Here is a 25755-nt window from a genome sequence, read left to right as displayed (position 1 = left end):
CTCAGCAAAAAAAAAAAAAAAAAAAAAAAAAAAAAAAAAAAACACAAAAACAAAAGAAAGAAAGAAAAAAGAAAAAAGGAGGATTGGTGGCAGATGTTAGCTCAAGGCTAATCTTCCTCAAAAAAAAAAAAAATGAAGTTCCAAGTGGTACTACAACATAGGTGAACCTTGAAAACATTATGCTAAAATGAAAAAAGCCAGTCGCAAAAAGGACAAATATTGTATGATTCCTCTTGTGTCACATATCAACAGTAGCCAAATTCATAGGGACAGAAAGTGAATGAGAGGTTACCAGGGGCTTGGGTGACAGGGGAATGGAGATTATTGCTTAATAGGTTCAGAGTTTTTATTTGGGGTGATGAAAAAGTTTTGGAAATAGTGGTGATGGTTGTACAACATTATGAATATAATTAAGGCCACTGAATGGTGCACTTAAAAAATAGTTAAAATGGGAACTTTCATGTTACGTATATTTCACCACAATAAAAAACTTGCAATAAGAAATAATTCTTTCATTCTTCTTTGTTTTTTTGCTACAAAATAAATTCAAGTTACTTTTTCAGAATATGTTCACTCCCAGCAGTTATTTGTTTTGAGAATGTTATAAAAAGAGCTACTCACTGGTTATTTTGGCATGAGACCTTTACATTCCTGGGGGAGCTGCCCTGATATCTTTTTAGCAGCTGCTGTCCTTACTCAGTTGTTCAATTTGTTCCTTTTAATGTTTTTGTATATTTTATATCAGCTTCTGAAAAGTATATCAAATTCCATTATTATCCTTGAGCGGTATACATCTGTCATATCTATAAATAGTGTGCAAAACAAACAGTGGATTGAACCAAAATGCAGCAGTTCGGCTCCAGCTAACTGTATTATAATTAGAGGAATGATGATGTCTGTGACAGGCACATAGCAATCACAGAATAATTACTGGTAATTACCTTCAGGAAAAGTACTTGGCAACAGAAAGAAAAGAATATAGTAAGGAATCTAGATTTAAAGGCACATCATTAGTATTTTCAATGTTTTTTTACTTTATTTTTTCACTACTTTTCTAAGTATATTGCTTAGCCTATTCCATTTAATGACTAAAGTGAATAAATTGTGAGAAAATTGGTTATTACTGATTCATTGAATTTTATACTGCTGAGTTTAAGAATTGTGGACAAAACAAGAATGGATATACTCTTTGGAGTCAGCAGCCTAGTTCTGTCTTTCCTGCTTAGTAATTTAGATAAGCTGTTGACCTTCTCCGTGCCTTTGTTTCTTTATCTCTTCTAGCTGTACTTATTTAATAGGATGATCATGTGGGTCATATTTATGAGGTAATATATTTGAAAATGCTTGATAAACTGTAACACATGATAAAATTTTAGTTTTAGTCTAGAAATTCCTGTAAGAACACATCAAGAAATAGCTTCTTTTGGAAACCTGCCATTAACTCCATGACATGCTGAGATAGAGCATACTGAATCATTGGTATTTACTAGGGCTTTATAATATATTATCAATTTCTGAATATCCAAAAGACCTTGGGGTGACGTGATTCATCAGATTTGTCACCTCAGCAGTCATGGCTCAAGTGGTTCAAGTCAGTCAGTCAGACTACAGGGTGATAAATTCCATGGTTCCCATGGACCTCAGGCTTCTGCTGTGTATTCATTTATTAAGAATGTAATCTTCTACTGGAGCAACAGTCTAGAAAAACTGGAGAGAACCTGTCAGGCAAGGCTGGGACTACGTCCTATAACCTAAGTAACCTATAGCTAAATCTGTAAACCCTGGCAATAATTCGCAGATCTAAAAGAAATTTCCCCTAAACTGTGATGCCAAAGACTTTTACCTTTCTCTGCTTTTTTCCCTGTTATTTCATCTCCTTTAGTTCTATCATCTTTATCTTGTTTTCTTTCCTGCTCATTTATTAATCCTTTCTGTATCCAGATCTACAACATATCCAGAATATACGTATGAGGCCAAAGTACAAATGAAAAAATACCCTATATGTTATTTTAATGACTCTTACTTGTAAAGTGTCATACTGCAAAGTACCATTTGTGTTCTTTAATCATTCCATACGTTCTCTCTGAGTGAACTCCCTTTGCTTAAATCCATTTTATATATTGATAACTCCCAAATGTATACCCCCAGCTTAGCCTCTTTCTGGATTTCCACATACCTGATTACCTGTTTGTCATGTCCATTTAGATATCCAACTAGCACCTCAAATTTCAACCTATCCCAAATCCAAACTCCTTCCACTTAAGCTATTTCCCCTGCCAGTATTCCCAATTTCAGTGACAAAGACTATTGTTTACCCCTTTGCCCAAGCCAGAAATCTAGACATCATCCATGATTTCTCTTTCTTCACTCTTTCAGCAAACACTTGATATAAATCAAACTAAAGGAGTATGGGAGAGTCAAGAAAGGTTTTTAGATTATCTTAAGATGTTAATAATAAGCATTTAAATGCTAAGAGGTCGATTCAGTTGAAGGGTAGAAATTGAAGATAAACCAGGATGGGGAGGACTCCTGAGAAGGAAGCAGAAGTGGTTGGGCCCCAGAGCTTGATGGGGTGTGTAGAGTAGAGAAGTACTATTTCTTCCTCTTTGACAAGCAAAGGAAACAGATAAATTGATAGGTTGGGGTGCAGAAAGTTGAAAGGTGCACTTCGGGGAGGTTTCTCCCTCTCCCGCCAATGGTCTCTATTTCTTCTGTGAATTAGGAGGCACGTTTGTCTGCTGGGAGTGAGGAAGTTAGAGCTAGGGACTTTTGAAGACGAGGCCTCCAGTTTCTGTGTTAGGGAGTGTGAAAGAACACTAAACAAGGAGTCATAGAAAAACTGACAGGCAATGTTGAGGTTCGCAGTGATGGGGAAAATTGTCCGTTTGGGGATAATAGTGGGACAAAGTGACACCCGGGCTAATGTTTTACTGGTTGAATGCAACAGAAGAACAAGGTAGTAAGAATCCTGAATGTTCGGCTAAGAGGATTATCTTATTGCTTCCTTTCCCATTTAGTCTAGACTGCATAGGTTCCAAACCAAAGTGGGAATATTCGAGTGCCTTTATCTTTCCATGTTATCTGTCCTACAAATCCCAAAACTTGTATCAACCCAGCCATCTGCCTTTCCCGTTCATGTACAGAGTCAGCTGAACATTGCTGATGAAAATTATCAATATTACAGGTTAAAGTCACTATAAACTTATAGTTTCAAATTTGAATTGGGTCACTAGTACCCCTGACAACTCTTCAACTTTATCAGTTCACTTTCCTATTCTTTCTTTTTTTTTTTTGAGGAAGATTAGCCCTGAGCTAACATATACTGCCAATCTCCTCTTTTTGCTGAGGAAGACTGGCCCTGAGCTAACATCCATGCCCATCTTCCTCTACTTTATATGTGGGACGCCTGCCACAGCATGGCTTGCCAAGTGGTGCGTAGATCTGCACCCAGGGTCCGAACCAGTGAACTCTGGGCCGCTGAAGTGGAATGTGCAAACTTAACTGCTGCACCAATGCCTGGCCCCTCACTTTCCTATTCTTTACTCTCCAGAAGACTGTATAAGCCTCCTATCCATGCCCAACTCTCTCTTGACCGTTTCTTTATTTTTAATTTCCTGGACAATTTTAGTTTAGTATGTCTTTAGTAAAAACTATTTATATAGGTTTTTAAAAAATCTTTTTAATTCCAATGCGAGTGTCTCAGTATTTTAGAAACTGAAAACAAGTTAAATTTTTTGATGTACTGATAGGTTTGGACTCCACATATCCTTTTTGTTTTGTTTTGTTTACTTTTTTAAAAACTGCTTTATTAAAAGTAATTGACATACAATAAACTGTACGTGTTTAAAGTGTACAATTTGGTAAGTTTTTAAATAAGTATACACTTCTGAAAACAATCACTACAATCAAAAGAATGAACACGTCTGTCACCTCTGAAAGATTTCCTCGTACCCCTGTACGATTCTTCACTTACTTTCCTTCTCAGTCCTTCCTCAAGCAACTGCTCATCTGCTTTTTATCATTGGAGATGTTCGCATTTTCTAGAACTCTATGTGGAATCCTTTTTATGTACGCTTTATCTTTGTCTGGCTTCTTCCATTCAGCATAATTATTTTGAGATTCATCCATGTTGCATATATCAATAGTTCTGAGTAGAATCCCACTTTGTGGAATGCCACATTTGTTTATTCATTCACCTGTCGATGCACCTTTGGGTTATTTCCAGTTTGGGGCCATTACAAAATAAAGTGCTATGAACATTCACGTACAAGTCTTTGTGTGGACATGTGTTCTCATTCCTCCTGAGTAAATACCTAGGAGTGGAATGTTTGTATCATATGATAGATGTGTATGTTTAACTTTTTAAGAAACTGCCAAACTGTTTTCCACAGTGGATGTGCCGTTTTACGTTCTCATCAGTAGTGTTCTTCCATGTACTCACCAGCGCTTTATATGGTCAGTTTTTTAGTGTTAGCCATGTTCATAGGTGTGTAGTGGTAATTCTTTGTGGCTTTAATTAGCACTTGCCAAATGACTAACGATGTTGAACATTTTTTCATATGCCATTTGTCATCTATCTTTGGTGAATTGTCTGATCAAACCACTTTCCAATTGCCTGTTTTTAAAAAATGGATTATATTCTTAATATCTGAGTTTTGAGAGTTTGGTATATATTCTAGACACAAGTTCTTTATTAGATATGTTTTTGGCAAGTATTTTTCTCCTGGTCTTTGACTTGTCTTTTCATTCTCTTAGCAATGTTAAAGAGCAAAAGATTCCAAATATGAAGTCCATTTTATCAATTTGTTCTTTTGTGAATTGTTCTTGGTGTCATATTTAAGAAATCTTTGCCTCATACAAGGTCACAAAGATTTCCTCCTGTGTTTTCTTCTAAAATTTTTATAGATTGAGCTCTGAAATCCACTTTGAGTTGATGTTTGTTTAGAGATCAAAGTTCGTTTTCATCATATGGATAGCTATTCTAGCACCGTTTGTTGAAAAGGCTGTTCTTTCTCCACTGCATTGCCTTCAGAGCTTTGTCAAAAATCAGTTAGCTATATAGGTGGGAGTTTATTTTTGGATTCTATTCATCTATTTATTTGTCATTATGCCAATAGTATGCTGTTTTGATTTGTTAGCTTTGTTACAGATCTTGAAATCAAGAGTGTTAGCTCTACAAATTTATTCTTTCTCAGAATTGTCCTGGTTATCTAGGTCTTTTGCATTTCCATATTAATTTTAGTCACCTCTTCAATTTCTTTAGAAAAGCTGGGATTTTGATTGTGTTGAAATCTGTAGATCAACTTGGGGAGAATTGACATTGTAACATTTTCTTAATACTATTGACATCTTTCAATCCATAAATTATATCTCTCTCTGCATTTATTTAGGTGTTCTTTATAATTTCCCTCAAAAATATGTACAGATCTTTTACATGTTTTGCCAGATTTATCTGTAAACATTTCATATTTTTGATGCTATTACAAATGGTATTTTTTATTTTAGTTTCTGATATTTTCTTGCTGATATATCAAATAAAATTAATTTTAGTGTATTAATCTTGTATCTACAAGTTGCTAACCTCACTTTTTAGTTGTAGTAGTTTTTTGGTAGCCTCTGTTGAATTTTTTACACAGATGATTGTGTTATCTCTAAGTAAAGATAGTTTTACCTCTTTATTTCCAGTATGGCTGCCATTTATTTAAATTTATTTTATTTAATTAATTCCTTTCTTTTTTGGCCTAATTGCACTCGCTAGAATCTGCAGTCCAGTGTTGAAGAAAAGTGATGAAAGTGAACATTCTTGTCTTGTTTCTGATCTTAGGGACAAAGCATTTAGTCTTTCACTGTGAAGTATGATGTTAGCTGTAGGTTTTTCTGTTGGTACCCTTTGTGAGGTCGACAGAGTTCCCTTTTCCTGGTTTGCTGAGAGTTTTTATCAGGATTGGGTGTCAAATTTTGTCAAATACTTTTTCTGCATCTGTTTTCTTTTTTGGCTTGTTAATGTAGTGAACTACGTTGATTGATTTTTAAATATTAAACCTGCCCTGCATTCCTAGGATAAATCACAGTCCTGGTGTATTATCCTTTTAATATTTTCTTGTATTTGATTTGTTACATGAGAGATATTGCTCTGTAACTTTCTTTCTGGTTTTGGTATCATTGTAATGCTGGCCTCAGAATGAGTTGTGAAGTATTCTTTCCTCTTCAGTTTTTTTGTAAAAGTTTGTGCACAATTGATTGTTTCTTCTTTAAGTGTTTGGTAGAATTTACCAGTATAACCATCTGGGCCTGGAGTTTTCTTTGGGAAGGTTTTAACTACAATTTCAATTTCTTTGACAGATAAAAGGTTCTTCGGATTATTTATTTCTTCTTGAGTGACTTTTGGTAATTTCTGTCTTTCAGAGAATTTGTCCATTTCATCTGATTTTTCTCATTTTGGGGCATAAAGTTGTTCATAATGTTCTCTTATCTTTTTAATGTTTGTAGATCCTATTTCGTTGATTTTTGGCCTAGCTTTTATTATTTGCTTTCTTTTACCTCCTTTGTGTTTAATTTGCTCTTCTTTTTCTAGTTTCTTAAGGTTGATGCCGAAGTCATTGATATGAAACCTTTTTTCTTTTCTAATAGGTTTTGAGCTATTAATTTCCTCCTAAGTAGTGATTTAGTGACTTCCCAAAAATTCTGATATGTTGTGTTTAATTTTCATGTGAGTTTATATTTATTATCAAATTTGGAAAGTTTTTGGACATTATCTCTTCAAATAGTTTTTCTGTCATGCCTCCGCTTCAGAGACTTCAATTATCTGTATATTAGGCCACTTAGCTCACTGATGCTTTTTTCTTTTTCTATTTTTTAATTCTTTTTTTCTGTTATTTCATTTTGAGTAACTGCTATTGCAATACCTTCAAGTTCACTTATCTTTTCTTATGCCTTGTCTAACCTACTGTTAATCCCTTCCAGTGTATTTTTTCTCTCTTAACATTATAGTTTTCATCTTTAGAAGTTCAGTTTGGATCTTTCTGTAGCTTCCTCGTCTTTACTTACCTTTCTAACATAGGTACCACAATTATAATAAATTCTAATGTTCTTATCTGGTGATTCTACCTTCCGTGTCAGATCTAGGTCAGTTTTGACTGGTTCCTTGTTCTCCTCATTGTGAGCTGTTTGTTCCTGCCTCTTTGCATGCCTCGGAGGCTTGGAGTAGATGGCAGACATTGTGAGTGTTACCTTGATGGATGCTGGGCATTTTTGTATTCCTAGAATCTTCTTTAGCTTTCTTCAGGGATACACTTAAGGTATGGGGAAACTATTTTACCTTTTCCTGTCTTACTTTTGTGATTTGTTAGGTGTATCTGGTGTGTTGCTCAATTCAGAGCTAATTATCCTCCCTACTGAGGCAAGATCTTCCTGAGTACTTGATGCCCCGTGAATTGTGAATTTTTCTAGTCTGACTGATGGGAAGAGGGCTTATTACCAGTAGGCTCTTTGTGAGCACCAGGCAGTGTTCCCTCCAGTCCTTTCATGTGGTTCTTTTCCCGGTCTCAGGTAGTTTCCTCACACGTGTGTGCTGCTCAGTCCTGCTGAATACTCGAGGGGAATCCTTTGCAGATATCCAGGGTTCTCTTTCTGTGCATGTCTCATCTCTCTGTACCCTGGCCTATGAGCCCTAGCTGCTTTGGTCATTCTGGACTGTTCCTTTATTCCTCCTCCCTGTGCCTCCGCCTGGAAACTTTCCTGAGGCAATAATCTGGGGGCAATTGTAGGACTCGCCTTGTTTGTTTTTGATCTTTCAGAGATCACTGTTCTTTCTTGCCTGATGCTCAGTGTCTTGAAAACCATCATTTCATGTGTTTTGTTCAGTGTTTTTGGTTGTTTCAGGTTGCAGGGTAAACTCAGTCCTTGTTACTCCATCTTGGTCAGAAGCCAGGTCTTTTCCCAAGGTAATTCCTGTTATCTTATTTGGGTTTTTTTCTAGCTATTATGCATTCATAAAATATCCTCCCCCCTGGGGCCGGCTCGGTGGCACGGCAGTTAAGTGTGCACGTTCTGCTTCAGTGGCCCGCAGTTCGTTGGTTTGAATCCCGGGTGCGGACATGGTACCGCTTGGCAAGCCATGCTGTAGTAGGCATCCCACGTATAAAATAGAGGAAGATGGGCATGGATATTAGCTCAGGGCCAGTCTTCCTCAGCAGAAAGAGGACAGTTGGCAGCAGATGTTAGCTCAGGGCTAATCTTTCCCAAAAAAACAAAAAAAGAAAAATCCTTCCCCATGCTGCCTTATGATTTTTATTTCGTAGTTTTTTTCTTTACTAGTTTGAAAATTATATATATAATTCCATCTAACAGTTGCCCTTGAGTTTTACCTTATGCCCTGATTGTTTATATTTTTCTAATGACATCCAGAACTGGTCATGACTGTGTCTTCCCTCTGAATAAGATGAGAACTTGAGCACACTGTCACTGCTCCATTGCCTAATCTCATCATGAACTTATGGTTCAAAGTATTAATTTCTCTGTTCATTATTGCTTCCTGAATATCCCATTCTATTCTCCTAGATTGTCTGTTGATTTTTCTCATTTGCCTTCCGTTTACTTCTTAATACATTGTATTCTGGGCTCTGCTCTCTGCCACCCCACTAAAAGTTATTTCTTGCATGGCCCAGTGACTGCCCTATAGACTAGTCCATGAAGGACAATGTATTAGTTAGCTATTGCTGAATAACAAACCACTCTAAAACTTAGTGACTTCAAATAATTTATTATTTCTCCAAAATCTACAGGTTTACTGAGAGGTTCTTTTGATTTGGCTTGGCTCTGCTCATCTTATGTGGACTTGCTTATGTGTCTGTAGTTAGCTGGCAGGTTGGCTGGAGGCTGGCTGATCTAGCAAGGCCCCATTTGGGAAGACTCAGCTCTGGGCCCTGTGGTCTCTCATCATCTCTCAGGCTATCCCAGGCTTCTTATCATGGCAGCATAACAGGTTCTCATAAAAAGAAGTGAAGTGTGCAAAGCCTCTTGAGGTTTAGACTTGAAACTGGCACACTTTTTACCACATTCAGTTGGACAAAGCAAGATTCAAGGCCAGCGCACTTTTAAGGGATGGGAATTTGTTTCATTTTCTTCACCCAGCTTCTTAAATGTTGATATTCTAGGAATTTCTACTTCTTCCCTTTTCCATTTTTGCCTCACCAACCTTGTCTCTTCTTATTGGATGATCTATGTGCTGTATATTGGTGAGATTCAAATCAGCAATTGACAAACTATGACAGGCTAGCCTATGGCTTGTTTTTGTATGTTCTATGAGTTTAAAATGTTTTTTACATTTTTAAAGGATTGTTTAAACAATCGTCATCACCAGCAACAATAGCAAAAGAGCGGACCATGCAACAGAGCTATATGTTGTCTGGCCCTTTACAGAAAAAATTGCCCCCCAGCCCTGATGTAAGTCAGTATTTCATTACTGATTTTTCTTGGCTTTATACTTATATCCCCACAGGTACAGGATATTTGCTCCTGAGTATTTTGTAGGTACCTTCAACTCATTATGTACAACACTGAGCGTATTATCTCTTTAAAATTTACTCCTCTTCATGATTTATTTCACCCACGCTGTACATAGTGTGGCTCGTGTCGGAAACCTGACAGTCTGACCAGCTTCCAGGGCTGTTGTTTCCTACCTTCTTAGCAGCTCTAAAATCTGTTCCTTCATTTCTTCTTCCCTTCAATTAAGTTAGGCCTTCAATTATCTCTGTTAGTTCAGTATCACCCCTTTCCAGTTCATCCTCCACAGTGCTCTTTGTATGATCTAATCATTTTATTCCCGCATTTAAAATTTATTTGATGTATTGGGACTGAGAAATGTCTGTTAAACCGTAGAACACCATTTTGGTTTGGTTGTGTGCTGTACACCACAGCCAGAATGTAGGGGGTTAAGGAGCAAGTAGATTATGAGAAAGAAGCAGCAGTAAGTTTAAACTCTTTTTAAAGAGAGGAGAGGAATGGAATTGGGTATTGGGATATTTTTACAAAATACATTCTTACTACAGTCAACTGAGAAGCTTGAAATATTTCATCTGGGCTCTAGGCACAAAGATGTGTTTATAGAAGATTAAAAAACTCCAAAGGGAAAATCTTAATATCAAGATTTTTATGCATTTTCCTGATAATCCACATTAATGAGGTATTGTAAGTTTTTTAAATTATGTTTTCAATGAATATTTCGTGTAAACAATTGAATATTCTACAATTATAGACTTAGTACTGGGGAAATTAGGAAAGTGTTTAAAAATATATACATGGAAATTTTATTAAAACTTGTAAGGGTGAGTACTTCAGGCATTTAATGCATTCATTCTGCAAACGTTTTTTGTGGACCTTTTAAGTATTAGGTATTATTCTAGGTATTATTACTTACCTCATAATCCATTATTTGTTTCCCTAAACTGAAAAAGAGTGAGAGGCTATGAAAATGGATTCATTTTTTTTAAAGGTCCTTCAGTTACAAAAAGAAAAAGTACCTTAAAGACAAGTTGTTATAATTGTGAAATGCTATTTATACCTGAAAATGGAAATTAAGCCATTCGTTTAATAATTGCTTAGTGAGCACACATTACCAAAAGTGAGAATTGTGCTAGGTGCCATAGGGTGTATAAAGAAGCCTAAACTGTAATGAGTGTCTGTTGTCAAGTTGCTCATAGTTTGGCACACAGTCTAATTTCCTTTAAGATAATTGAAACTTCTCAGTATATTAAACAAGACTGTTTTTAGATTCATCATCTAATATTTTTCTGATTTATCAGTTTTCAAATAAGCATATTGAAATTTTCTATATTTGCAATTTTTCAATGTAATTTTATCAATTTTGGCTTTATTGTCGGTGTCGCAATCCAATGTACACATCAGGATAGATGTGTAGAGGGCTGATGGCCACTGTGAGTTTATTATAACCAGCGTTTCAATATATACATAGCTTACATCTGTTAAACATACACAGGTGTTCTGGATGAAGTAATTAGCAAATGCCAAGAATTCTTAGTGATTTCTCAAGGAGCCCTCCCTTGGCCTCTGTTTTGATATTATCATGTTATTGCTGTGCTCGTATACTTTCTCTCGGAGCATGCAAGGCCTCCTAGGCAACACCTCCTGCTCCCGATATCGTGTCTCCGTCTGTGCCCCCGGGCGGCCGATGCCTGTCTTAGGTTGCCTCCCCCTGGAGGTCTTACCCCTCATTGGCTAACCGGCCTTCTCACCTCCGGGTCACAGTTTGTTGGCAAGCTTTTTCCAGTGATTATTAACCCTTCCTATGTCAGGGGCGGCTAAATTTATATATTTACTTTTTCTCTTAGCACACTTTTTTTCCCTAAAGATTGGCACCTGAGCTAACAACCATTGCCAATCCTTTTTTTTTTTCCTGCTTTTTTTCTCCTCAAAACCCCCCAGTATATAGTTGTATATTTTAGTTGTGGGTCCGTCTAGTTGCGGCGTGTGGGACGCCGTCTCAACGTAGCCTGACGAGCGGTGCCATGTCCGTGCCTAGGATCCGAACTGGCGAAACCCTGTGTTCATCGGTTCGATCCTGGGTGCAGACATGGCACCGCTTGGCAAACCATGCTGTGGTAGGTGTCACACATATAAAACAGAGGAAGATGGGCATGGATGTTAGCTCAGGGCCAGTCTTCCTCAGCAAAAAGAAGATTGGTGGCAGATGTTAGCTCAGGGCTAATATTCCTCAAAAGAACAAAAAGAAAGCATCCAGTCAGAATTCCCACTCAGGAGAGAGACCTAGTGACAAATAGGTCTACTCAGTGGAGGAATACCTGCTGTTCAGTGGAGGAAACAGAAGAACTTCACTCCTAAACATAGTGAAGTAGATAATGGCTGATTGACACAATGGAATATCATACAGCAATGCATGTAAATGATATACTGCTATATACAGATATACAGCTATATACAACAACATGGTTGAATCTCACAAAGTGTTGAGCTGTAGAAGCCAGACACAAGAGAATAAATGGTGCTGTTTGTTAAGCATACCAAAAGAGTTGAGAGAAGGTATTAGATGATGACCATATAAAAAAATCAAAGTGATAACCCCCCAAAAATCAAGAAGTTGGTTACCTTTTGGGGGGTGGGAATTGTGATTGATAAGGGATGCATGATTGCTTTTGGGGTATTGGCATTATTGAGCGGAGATAATGCACGTGTTCTCTATAATGAACATTCTATTTATGTGTTATGTACTTTTTATATGCATGTTAAATTTCACAGTAAAAACTATTTGAAGTCAAAAAGGGAATCCCAGGGGAAACTGAGGCAGTTCTATAAATAAACATTGTTAATCCTCTCTTTTATTCAAAGCACTCTGAGAAGATAATATATGCATAAAATAGGAATAGAATACTATGAAAAATAAGCAATTAGAGAAAAGAAAAGAGCTCAGAGATTAAAAGTATAATTGCTGACATTAAAACTTCAGTGAAAGGACCAAAAGATAAGGTTGATTTTTAAAAAACTCCCAGTATATAGAGAAAGAAGACTAAGAGAGTAGCAATTCAGACAAAAGAGTAATAGAGAATCAATCCACGAGGTCCAATTTCCAACTAGTAAGAGCTTCAGAAGAGAGAACCAAGCAAGTGAAGTGGAGAAAATAATCAAAGAAATGACAAAAGAGGATTTTCCCAGAGTGGAGAGATGCTAATCTTTAGTTTGAAAAGTGCCCAGGACAGTGAATGTAGGAAAAAATTTAACCAATGTGGAAATGAAGATTCTAAAGCTAAGGAAGGCAAGTCAAGTGTAAGGAAGGGGGATTGAGAACACACAGAGCCTATAAAATAACATCAGACTTCTCACCATCATACTTGATGGTACAAGACACTGGAGCACCACCTTCGAGAAGCTCTGAGGGAAAATGAGTTCCAACCTTGAATTTGATACCTAGACGAAATGAAATTAAGAGGAAGAGCATAATAAAGACATGTCAGACAACACAGTTTCATCCCACCTACTCTTTCTTGGGAAATTATATGAGAATTATGATTCAGTGAAACTGTGTAAACTAAGACCTAGGATTGAGGAAATAGTGTAATTCAGGGAAGCAAGAAAAGAGAAGCCTCAGGATGATAGCCGTACGGTGTGTTTAGACTGTAGAGACTGGAAGGCTGGTCTCCAGGAGAATAAGAGGGGCAGGGCTGACTCAGTGACTGAGAGACTGGGAAACAATAAAAATGATGAAAGAAAAAGAGGAGAGACAATAGAAGAGCAACTAGAAAATCTAGGGGAAATCTAAAAGCTATAGAAGAAAGTCATGGTTAAAATATGAGGACAACTAAAATACAGCGTAATTTTAAGCAGTTGATGAAATCTAAGAAAAGCTCTGAGCAGCTGGTAGGATAGTAATGGGATCATTTACTGAATGAGTCAGGACATTTTGACATTACCACAAAACTGGAGTAGCAGTATTGATGGGATATTTTGATACAGCTGTTTTAAAATAGTAGCTCTCCAAATATAAAATTACTACTTTCTTGTTCATTACCAAATAATGTGCCCCAAAGGCATCCTTAATCCTTACTCTGTCCCAAATGGCCATTAATGAGGAATTTTCCATGTCTACTCCATTTTGTTTATTTTACAAGTATGTTTTATCTTCTACAGTTTTTTTTTAGTTATAAAATGTTTAAATCTGTTAGAATTAATTTAGCATCTAAGTGTAATTTATCCTTTAAACCCATCATCATATGTTACCATCATTTAAAGTTCTTAAATGTAAGTATGAGGAGTATTGAAAGCTGTTAGAAGTTTAATGGTGATTTTCTTCTGCAGTCTGAAGCCTAGAATAGGGGGTCATATTGTAACTGTCTTAATTCCTCTAAGTGTCTTTTCTAATACCCACTCACTTAATGTTAACGATTCAGGAATTCTACAGAAAGCAGAGGTGTCCTTCTTCTAGATATTTGGATGGAAAGTGAAAGAGAAGATTGTTAAGCTAACAAATCATAGTTAAAAGTAAATTGCCATTTTATATGAAATGGCTATTTTATACGAACTGGGCAAAACAAATCTGTGGTGAGAGAGGTCAGAAAAATAGTTATCTTTGGAGTTGGGTATTGATTGTGAGGGCCACATGGGGAAGACTTTTGGGATGCTAGAAATGCTCTATATTTTATCCTGGTGGTGGTTTTGTGGGTGTATACATATGTAAACGTTCATCGAAATGCACATTTATGATTAAAGAAAAAAAGTGAGAAGTAAGAGCATTTGAGATGCAGCCTATTTAAGGTACAAATGAACTATTAGTGTATCAGCGGACATATTGCTTAAAGTGAATGATGGCACTTTTCTCCCGTTTATTCCTTTCTACATCAAAAGATGACTTAACTACGTGTTACCTGTATTCCAATAATACATAAGCATATAAAATAAAAATTGAAGGACTCCTTCCTTAGAGCTAATCACTGTTGACAGTTGTCTTTTCATACGTTTTGTATGTGTCCAGCAACATTCTTTAAAACGGATGAATTTTCAGTAGTATCAAACTACATTGTTCTGAAACTTGCTGTTTTCCTCCCCTCTTAACAGCGTATAATAAGATCTCCTCCAATATCAGATTACAGATTCACCTGATTCTCTTTAATGAGTGCATGATCCACAATAGTTTGTTTATGCTGTAATTTATGTAGCCACTTCCCCAGATGTTTGATGTTATTTTATTTTTTTACTAATGGAAATAGTGCTGGGATGAACTTTTTTCTTTTACATCTATATTTGTGTATTTGTGCAAGTATTGTTACAAGATAATTCCAGAACTAGAAAACCTAGGTTAAATTTTGATGGTTACAACAAAATTGCCTTCCAATCCCAGCAACTGTGAACCTTATCAACACTGGATGTTATCAGTCTTTTAAAATGTTTGCCAATTAAGTAGACAAAAATGGAATCTCATTATTTTAATTTGCTTTTCTCTGATCACTAGTGAAGTCAAGCTTCTTCTCTTATGTGTTAACTGTTAGTTTTGTGTTTCTTTTTTTGTCAATTACTTGTGTGTGCCCTATGTCAATTTTCCTATTTAGTTATCAGAGTTCTTTGTGTAGGGCATTAACCCTTATTTCTGTTATGTATGTTGCAAATATCTTCTCCCATTCTATTTCTTGTCTTATTCATTTATGGCAGCTTGTACCATATGGCGCTATAAATCTTTTCCTTTATGGCTTCTTCATTTTTGTGTTTTGCTTAAGAAGATCATCTGCTTAGGAAGAGAGACATTTTCTTGTACTTATAGTTTTGTGTTTTACTTTTAGATTAAATTAACCCACCACAAATTTATTTTTGTGAGCTAAAGATACAAATATTAATATATGTTTTCCCCCACATAGCCATTTGTTCCATAAGCCACTAAATAGTCCATCCTTTCTTCACTAACTTGAAAAAGCAATGATAGTACTATATGAATGATTGAAGGGTTGTAAAAAATGTGATATTTTTCTGTTCATGCAGGGAGTGAGTTTTGAAACAAAGTTCAAAGATGTAGGGCAGGGTTTATAGAAAGTCAGGGATAAAAAAGTAAGATCGCCTTGGGAGTTTTTTCTTTGTAGATTTAATTTACTTTCTATGGCACAGAAATCACCATCAACCATCCTATAAAAAAATGAGCTAGTTTTGGTTAACATTAGACTTAAAGCAAACCTCTTATATTTAATCTTATAGCCATTATAATTATTGTAATTATGATAGTTACAGCCATTAATATATGAAAGATAGTTATTTTCAATTCTAGAAAAGTTTGGTTGTGTGACAGTGTACAAACTATGTGACTGAAGAAAAAACCACTAACTATGTGAAATATCACATCCAACAGAAAAAAATTTTCTAGAAAATTTGATACACATATAGAGGAGAGTGATTATGGTCTACTCTTACTGGATTAAATTTAGAGTATGTTGGCAATAGGGCTATGAATATAATTTTTAAATTATTGACCTATAATATAGTTACTATAATTGAAAAACATTATTTAATTGTCTTCTGTCTTCCCTTCCTCCATCTCCATCCTTCTCTTTTCTCTTTTGTTACAGATCATACATCAGTTGGAGGGCTGGGAGACAGTTTTTATGAATACTTACTAAAAGCGTGGTTGATGTCAGATAAAACAGACCATGAGGCGAGAAAAATGTATGATGATGCTATTGAGGTAATTACTGTCAGAACATTTACCTACTTAACATGTTGAGTACTCATATTTGATAGTGACTGATGAACATCTTGTACACATTTTATTATATGCATTCACTGTAGAGTTTGTTAGTATTTTAAGATAATTTTCCTTTATTGTGGCATTTTAAAGAAATTGTTGAGAGAATTTCGTGTAGCATATTTATATATGAAAATTTATTTGAATTACTTTTAGTTGTCTACAGGGACTGGAAAACTTCTGACTTCACGTACATTTCCATCAACATTTCTTCATTCAAATGACCCATTGAACCTACACGTTGAGAGCCTTATTGGTAAATAATAAGGGCAAAACACTTGTATAGTACTTTTCACATGCCAGGCACTGTACTAACCGTTTTAAAAACATGAAATCTTTTAATCTTTACTCCCATTTTACACATGAGGACCTTAAGGCACAGAGAGGTTAAGTAACTTACTGCAGGTCGCAGAGCTAGTAAGTGGTGGAGCCTGGAACTGAACAGTCTAGCTCCAGAGTCTATGCTCTTCACCACTGTACTATATTGTTTCATATTTATATAATCTCATACCATGATACTGTGACTGTTTAAAATTGGAACAAGTTTCATTCTTGGAAACAGTTAACATGCAATATTTCCAAGCAAAAACTGTGAAATAGAAGAGCGTATTAAGCACTTAATAAGTTATTTGCTTTCCGTTCCAGTATAAACTCATATCCCTTTAAGGATTTTGATCCCTTTAATGGTCATATATTTTGTGTATAACAACACTGTTCTGACTGTAGTCAATGATCAGTATTCAGAGTTAGAACTGTTGTTTTGTCTTTAAATTAAACCAAGGATCTTAGTACTCATTTTATGTCCTCACTTTTTAGTGAACTAGCTTCCTTTAGTTGTTTACAAAAATGCACAGGAGTTGAACTGAAATGTGGCATATAGTGCTTTGCACATTATAGGCATTTGATAAATGTTTTTTGAAGGATCGTGTTAACTAAGAAATTGAACTAAGTTGATATGTAATCAGGAATGTGCATTTTAATACGTGACTTATAAAATTCTTTATAAAGTCTTACATTTTGAAAAGTTGGGAGAGTTTTATTCTCTGTTATTAAACTTTAAACCTAGAAATTTTTATGATCCAAGAAAAGTCATTATCTAAGAAAAATGTAATATTCTTAGAATCGTAGTGTTGAAAATAGCCCTCAGTCATTCCCACTTAGTCAACCCAAGACGGGTTGTTTGTCCTTGAAGGCAGACTAATTTGTTTATCGTTGTTTTAGCACCTAGCACAATAGCTGATATAATAGGTTTTCAATAAGTATTTGATAAATGAATGTATTTAATGTTTTTATTTTTGAGAAAGCATGACGTGTCGTATACCATGTAATCATTTTTTCTCATATTTGCTGCTTCCTTGTACTCTAAAGCTGTTTTTTATTTTACTTTGCTTAATTCTTTCTAAAGGAAAAAGAACATTATTTTATATTTGTCATGGCTTTTTTAATCATATGTACTTTGAAAGGCATGATACCTGTTTTCAAAGTTACTCATAAATTAAAATTATTTCCGTAAATCATCTGCTATATGTGTACTAAAAATCTTTCCATACTTGTTTTCTGTGTCCTGTTTTTGTTAGTTAAATCTAAAGTGGGCACCTGCTAAGTGTTTTTAAATGACCAGTTGGCCAACTTTCATTTTGAGACATGTATGCAGTTTTTTCAATGTTAATTATCGTTGATAACTATTAATTCTGTTAGGAGACAGTATATACAAATTATAAAATATGTGACATATGGAATGCACGGAAGAGATATAAATGATTACTTATTTTAAGATCTATTCTAATTTGAGATAAATCATTTTTTAAATTTACCTTTATGAGCTCATCTATTTAAATTATTCCATCCTCATCTTGCCCTCCTCTACGCTTACAGGTGCCCATATCCCTGGTTCCTACATCTTAGCTTTCTTTTAAAAAATTATGCACAGTTATAAGTTTCATACTCAGATCAAGTTTATACTTAGTCTTTAATTTTTAAAATAGTGAAGAAAAAATATACCTATTAAAGGTCCTTTTAGAGCAAGAAAGTAATGCCAGTCTTTGTGAAGATTTGTTTAATACTTTTAATAGAAGAGCAATAATATTACTCTTAACTGCCATTCAACAGTTTGGCATTTTATGTAAGTTGAACTCTTAGACATTTGTCACAGTTTTAGAAAGAGAAGAGAGCTGAACAAGAAATTTCAGGAGTCTATAAATGAATTACTGGTAAAAGTCCTGTCTTTACCCACCTTTTATTTTAATCCTAGTAGGTTTGTGGGGATATGTTTGGATATCTTTTAATTATAACATAGTAAGATTTTTGTTACAATGAATAGAAATAACAAAATGACAAAGCTGTTATACAAAGGTTTAGAATCTAAACTAAGGATATCATTCTTTAAGCATTTATTGAGTGCCTTAAATGTGGAAAACATGCTAGATACCATGAGGTCTGCAAAGATGAAAAAACATTGTCTCTGTACTCAGAAAACTAATCTTTTCATTTGTGCTTCAGAGTAATATGGTTAAAAGAAAACAACAACAATAAAAACTTATAATCCACTGGTGGTCCCTTATCATTTTGCTTATCAACCATACCTCATTCACCTAACAGGCCAAATACAATTATCTCAGAGTACCATTTATTTATAAAATGACTTATTAATTAAACATTTATTGAGTACATACTACACTTACAGGTTTTGTGGAGTATAAGATGATGAAGACATAGTCCTTATAGTTCTATAAAACAAACATTATTATTATAAAGAATATAGAATAAATTTTTCTAAAACTCGTATTGAGCTTGTCAGAGAACGACCCACGATAAAAATGTGGCTTAATTCTTATTCCTTTTTTTGTCAGAAAAGCATAGTCTCTAATCATGTATAATAATTCTACCAGAGAGAATTGAATTAATGCAATTTCTTATACTTTTCCATAGAAGTACCTAAGGAGAATTCACCTATAGCCCCTCTCAGCAAAGTCTGAGAACATAGTCCAAAGGAACAAAACTCTTAAAAATCTCATTCTTACAATTGAGTGTGATTATTGAACTCTACTTCATGTTATATTCAAGTTTAATATAAAATATTTCTCTTAACCATCCTCACATCTTATGGGTAAAATCGACACTCGAGGAGGATGGACTGTGTTTATCAGGTGGCCTCTCTTAACCATGGCACAACATCAAAAACAAATGCCTAAGTTTGCAAAGTAAGGGACTATGGAGTTAAGTTTGAACTTTCACCTAGTTTGGTAAGCTTTATCACATATAAGATGTCTCCCCTAATGGTGCCTTTTTAAAGTACTTTGGCAAGAGGTGTAGGTACATGGAAAAGGAGAAACCATTTTAACTAGTTCTCAAAATCATTTTCCTGATTAACTTAGGTATTCTTCCTAATCAGTTTTTGTTGTATGAAATTGAAAATAAGTCAACAGAGCCTTTTGGGTTATAACTTGTTGTTATGATCTCAGTTGACGGATTATTATGAATTTCATTTAGCATAAGAAGAAAAAACCTGTAATGTGGCTAGTGTGATGTCGATAGACAATCTTGAGGCCAGTGTCCCCTCTCCCACCTCGTCTGTTACAGTGGTGATTGGGGTATTTGTTCAAGGTTATATGTGACTTGATTACTCACTCCAAAAATTCCTTATTGGACTTAATTAAGTCTCTCAGTTTGGGAGGGTTACTCCTTTATAGAGTATCATATTACTAAGGTTTTTTGATAGCCAGAGGGATGTAGGAAATTTGAACACTAACACTTTACTTCTAAAATTTTGAATCTCTCTTTCTTGTAGGCTATAGAAAAACATCTTATTAAGAAGTCCCGTGGAGGTCTTACCTTTATTGGAGAATGGAAAAATGGACACTTGGAAAAGAAGATGGGGCATTTGGCCTGCTTTGCTGGGGGAATGTTTGCACTAGGAGCAGATGGTTCCAGAATGGATAAAGCTGGTCACTATTTAGAGCTAGGGGCGGAAATTGCACATACATGTCATGAGTCCTATGACAGAACTGGTAAGAAGATTAATCATGCTAATTACATAGTCCAAAATAACCTCTAAGTTAAAAACATGTCCAGGAATTAGAAGGAAAATATATAGACATTTTTCACTTCAAAATAGTGTAACAGTAAATCATTTTCTCAAGATTTTGAATTTTAATTCTGGAAGTGTGTTCCTGCATCATTTTTAAAATTATTATTCTGAATGCTGCTACTGTTTGTTTTAATAAAGATGTTGAAGAAATTGTTTTAAAGAAAAGGGCATTTGGAGATGTATGGGATAATATTATTTTAATATAATAAGAATCCATTTTAGCTGTTCATTTCAGCTTCTATAAAACCAGTTACTTGAACACACAATTGACTGATTCAAGTTACATACCTTGCCTATCCTCTTATGAAAATAAGAACAACCAAAAGATAGCAGTGGTTGCATTGAATGTGTAATTGGTGTAGGGAACTAGTAGTTTGCCTCTTAGTCGATTCACCAGTAATTTTTGAGTTGTTCGTGCATTTAGCTGAAGAGATCCTCTGACATTGCTTTAGGGAAGTGTATAACTTGTCTGGGCTTCAGTGTCCTTACTTGGGAAATAAGATGATTCTCAATGGTGACAAATATTGGTTCTTGGGGGTGAAAAAAAAATCTTTTTTATGTATAAAGCCTAGATATACATACAGTCGTAGGTAGATTAACAATATATATTTATTATTAAAATTTCATGAAGAGAGAAGGCACTTAGGTTTAAAAAAAAAAAGCCTGTAAACAGGGTTGAGAAACACTGGACTAGACCTTCAAAGGTTTTCTCTGGCTTTAAAAATGTATGTTTCTATATGAAATAATGGATAATGAGTTAATGAAAGACTGAAAACTAGTAATTTCTATTTGTGATTTCAGAAATTGAATTGTTGCTTTTATTAAATAACTGAATTTCTGTTTGGGGGTTAATTTATCATTAAGTACCATGACACAAATACGATTGGCTTAAAATTTATTCTAGTTCATAAATCTGTCAAGTTATTTTAATGTAATAAGGAATTAAACTTATGGTGAAACTGATCCTTCAGTTCCCTCAGTAACTAAACCAAGGATCCCATTTCTTGACAAAATATAACTAGGTCCACAGGACATTGAAGTAGATGTTATTTTCGGGTGTTTTAAGTGTTGGCTGTGTGTGGGTGTGTGTATATATATATTTACGTATAAATAACTATAAAGTCAGTGATCTGAGTTACAGATAGAAGCTCAATTATATCATGTTGAGGATATTAAAATAGAGCTAAAATGAGTAAAACATTTGAGGACCAGAATGGATTTTCAGTGTCTGTTAGGACCCATGATGAGACTTGTTGTTATGTAGGTTTTGACCACAAATCAAATCCTAGATCTAAAATAGTAGAATTTCATACAACAGACATATTAAAAATTGTTATACCATAGTTGTTATATTAATCATTCACTGTATTAAACATAGAGTACGTATTATGTGCCAAGCATTATGCCAGATGCTTACAAGTTAAACTGTGAACAAGCTGCATCCCCTGACTTTGAGACGTTCATAGAATACCAGGGTTACGAAAGGATTTCCTATATTATATTTCTGACTTCCACATTTCATAATGACATTGCTGATGCTTATATGAAACTGTGATATCATGAAAAGAACATTTGAACTAGAATTCAAATATCCCATGTTTTACTGTTTGTTATCTGTGAGCCTTAGGCAAATCATTTAACCTTCCTAAGCCTCAGTTGCTCCATCTGCAAAAAGTTGACATAAACAATACCTACCTTGTCTTCCTCAGCATGTGGTTGTGAGTAAAATGAAATTTTAAAAAATGCAGTCTATGGTTGTTGCTGTCATGCTTGTTCTAATTGTCATTCTCACATTGCAAGTCGATGAACCTGTGACGCTCTTTGCCCTGGTATTCCCGAAAAGATTACTATTTGATTTGTGTCCTATATTTTCAAGTCTTTCGCTGTTTTTACTTATATTTAATCTCAGCTTAGATCCTTTTATTAAAAAGTACAATCCTAGTTTTGCTGACTTCCCTCCAGGTTATCACGTCCTTTGCTGTGTTTTCTTATAGCCGTACTATAATTTTTGGCTACTTCATTTAAAAATATCCATCTACTTCTTAGCAGTTATTCCAGCTAAATTCATATAATTGCTGCCTTGGAATTTCACTTTCATTTGTTGTTGGAGGTAGAGGTGATATTCATATATTCTGTCTTACTGAAGAGCATGGTCTGCTGCTTAATGTTTAGCTGGGTTTGTAGGAAGCAGTGCTGAATCTGTTCATGAAACTGAGCAGTAACTTAGTGGTAGTTTCAAACGTTATTATCTCTATAAGGGAAGCTAGAGTGATACATTATTTTAGTTTATTCTGAAGTATGGTACAGAATTGGTGCCAAACCAGATCTTAAATTTCCAAAATACAGTACTTTCTTTTTCTGGGTTTCTGGATTAAAAAAAAAAAATTTGCTGAACATCACTAAAATAAAGACTGCTCTGTAATCTAACTTGCTTCGTGTTGAAATTAGGTAAAGCCTTCCCTAGACTGTGCTCTGTCATGTTGCAGGGTAAAAGTTAATCTTTTTAGATACATGTAACATATCTGTCTGACAAAAAAAAAATCCACTGACCATGGAGTATTGGATATGTTTCAAGCATTTCTACAACTATTTTTTTTTAAAGGAAGTTAATAGGAGGGAAGGATACAGGAAAATAGTTTAAGATCTCCCCTTACTATTATCCCATTCAAACTATAGTCAGATTGCTGTCCCAGAATATTCCTTATGCTTTTTATCTTCTGTTGAATTTCTTTTATTGACTTGGGTGTACTTATTTTTTCATCTTTACAGGTTCTACTTGTCTTAGAGGACTAATTGCATTTCCCCATAACTTTACAAACTAATCTGTCCCTTCTTTAAACTTGCCTTTTATTGTTTTACTGCTGACCTTTATCACGTTTGCTATTTTACTATAATTTTTTATTTAGGCATGTTTCTTTTCTTACCTACATTATATGATTTTTGTATCCACTAGAGTTTTTTTTACCTAGGTACTAAATTACTTATGGTTTTGATTCAGTTTTTACTTTTTGGGTTGGTTATTTTCCTTTTAGAAATGAAATACCAAATGTAAATGGGAACTTTAAGATAGGGAATAGAAATTAAGTGCAAGGTAGAGTGTACTGAAACTATTTTTTACAATGTATGTTAAACAAAAGAGCAACCAAGAAATAATGCCCTCAGAAACATGAAACCAATAATTTGGCCAAAATAATGGATGTGATATGTATATAATTTAGACATGTACATTTTTACTCACCAGCTCCTCACAGGACAAATATGTTATCTTACTAGTATGTTTATTTTGTGAAGTTATGAATGATCAGTAAGCGAAATAGAGTTTTTAGTAAGAAGTTTAAAATATTAGTTTCCTGCAGCCAATTTCTATTTCAGTTCAGGCGATGTTATCATTATAATTACAGAAGTTATTATCTAATTTAAAGTTAGCCTTAAGATTAACATTTGATCATTCCTTGTGATCACTTCTTAGCACTCATAGTCTTTGAGAAAGGAAAAATATAAGAAATCTCGACAAAATGACTTGCCTTACTTTTTTGTTGGATTACTGTCATCTCAGTGTTTATGATGCTTGACTTTTATCATCATTTTGAAAGTGTTTATTAAATACCAGATAATATTTGATTGTATGCCAGACCTTCTTGGTAAGCTGGATAAAAGTTTTCTTACAAAATAGTGATAATTTGTTGGCTATTCCTAACCTCAGATCCCATTGAGGAGCTGGTCAAAGCTTTATATGCACGCATAAAGTTTTGCATACAGTTTCAGAGGCTTCTGGGACCCACACTGTCTCCCTCTTCCAAAGCCTACCCGAGAGTTCGTGAGCCTCAGGTTAAAACACCTACTTGAGTTCTGCTTTAGTTCAACAAGACTTAGCAGCAAACAAGCTGTGGTTATTAACTCTTCTGGGTCACATGTTTCACTTTTTTAATAGAATTATCTACCATCACTATTTATTTTTGGTTTTGTGTTTTTTCTTGGGGGTGAGTGGTGGTAAAAAAAAAAGGCTTTGTTTGCATTTCCTTTGAATTGTGATTATTTGGAGCTTACATTGTCACCCTTATAATACTGAAATTTAGCCACAGAAACACATGTCATGCCAGCAACTATGGCATGATTTTATTTCTGGTCCACCAGCATTATAGTTCTGGGCTACCTTTTCTTTTATGAGAAAATATAAAGGTGTCCAGCATTTCTTGAAAGAAGTGAGAGACCTTGAAACTGTTTGCCAGAGTACAACTTAGTAAAAAAAAGAAAGATGGCAGCGGAGAGTGGTAATTGTGTGTGACTTTAACATCCCAGTGGAAGATGACTTTATATTTCTCAGGTTTAGGGTACTGGCTGTGTTTAGAAAGAGGTCCTTAAAAAGTCTTTCATGTAGTGCTATATTCCAGCCTGAATGGAAATCATATCATGCAAGGAGTAATATGTAATGTTGAAATATATGTGTAATGGCCATGTTTTCTTCAAACTGATAAATGGGAAAATTGCTGATGAAATTCTTGGTGACTGGCAATTTGAACCTCTTCCTTGCTATATATGCAGAGACTGTAGGAGAAGAGAGTTTGTTTTTAAAACTGGTTTAAGTTTTAAAATATATTATTTCTTGAATACTATAGCATACTTTATGTAATCTACAGCTAAATCTAATTCGAGATCTTAGCTCTAAAATGTTTTCTTATATGTGTGTATTATATTAAAGAAACTTTAAAATAGTCTTGGATTTTTAAAAAATAATTCTGCACAGTGCCATTATCTGTCTCATTTTATTTTGGACCAAAATGGAATATGTAATGTGCTTATGTCTAACTTGCATTTGTTTCCAAAGGATTGCTAGATTTTTGTTGGTATGGTTAGATTTAGCAGTATCTTGAAGTACATTATTTATGAGAAATATTTCATATCAGAATAATAGGAATATTTATGTCTGTTAAGCTGCTAGAAAACCAAAGGTGGATCTCTGAAAGTCACTGATTTTCCAAAACAGCAACAATAAAAATACAACAAACAACAAAAGTAACTTTACTTCTTCCTCAGTCCTTTCTGGGAAGAGAAAAGCTCCGGCAGACAGACCCAAATGGTTTATTGTGCTCATTTGTTTCTTTTGTCGTGTTACAGCATTAAAGCTAGGTCCTGAATCATTCAAGTTTGATGGTGCAGTAGAGGCTGTGGCAGTCCGGCAAGCGGAAAAGTATTACATCCTCCGTCCAGAAGTAATTGAAACTTATTGGTACTTATGGCGATTCACGCACGATCCAAGATACAGGCGGTGGGGCTGGGAAGCCGCATTGGTAAATAAGCCAATATTTCACTTGCTGTGAGAGCAACTCGAGCCTTCCTGTAGTGCTGTGCGTCCTTATCCGTGTTCCCTCACATTCAGTTACTGTAGGGTACTTCCACTTATCTGGTGGAAAACTCT

At 34.9% G+C, this 25755-nt stretch overlaps 1 protein-coding gene across 10 annotated transcripts in view; it reads left to right on the top strand.

Annotated features, from left to right (window-relative positions):
* The window catches only part of MAN1A2 (mannosidase alpha class 1A member 2), a 209398-nt gene that overhangs the window by 123998 nt on the left and 59645 nt on the right, over positions 1-25755 (top strand). For 7 of the 10 annotated variants that reach the window (XM_070608060.1, XM_070608065.1, XM_070608058.1 and 4 more), the window contains exons 9-11: positions 16077-16192; positions 20040-20259; positions 25455-25627. In XM_070608060.1, the coding sequence (XP_070464161.1) occupies positions 16077-16192; positions 20040-20259; positions 25455-25627 (509 nt within the window). The remainder of the gene's footprint in view (positions 1-16076; positions 16193-20039; positions 20260-25454; positions 25628-25755) is intronic. The other 3 variants (XM_070608062.1, XM_070608059.1, XM_070608063.1) reach the window with 1 other exon arrangement.

The sequence above is a fragment of the Equus przewalskii genome, unplaced genomic scaffold (genome assembly GCF_037783145.1).
Source record: "Equus przewalskii isolate Varuska unplaced genomic scaffold, EquPr2 ChrUn-13, whole genome shotgun sequence".
Classification (NCBI taxonomy): Eukaryota; Metazoa; Chordata; class Mammalia; order Perissodactyla; family Equidae; genus Equus; species Equus przewalskii.
The sequence above is the reverse complement of the archived record's forward strand: the minus strand, read 5'-3'. Positions and strand labels throughout refer to the sequence as shown.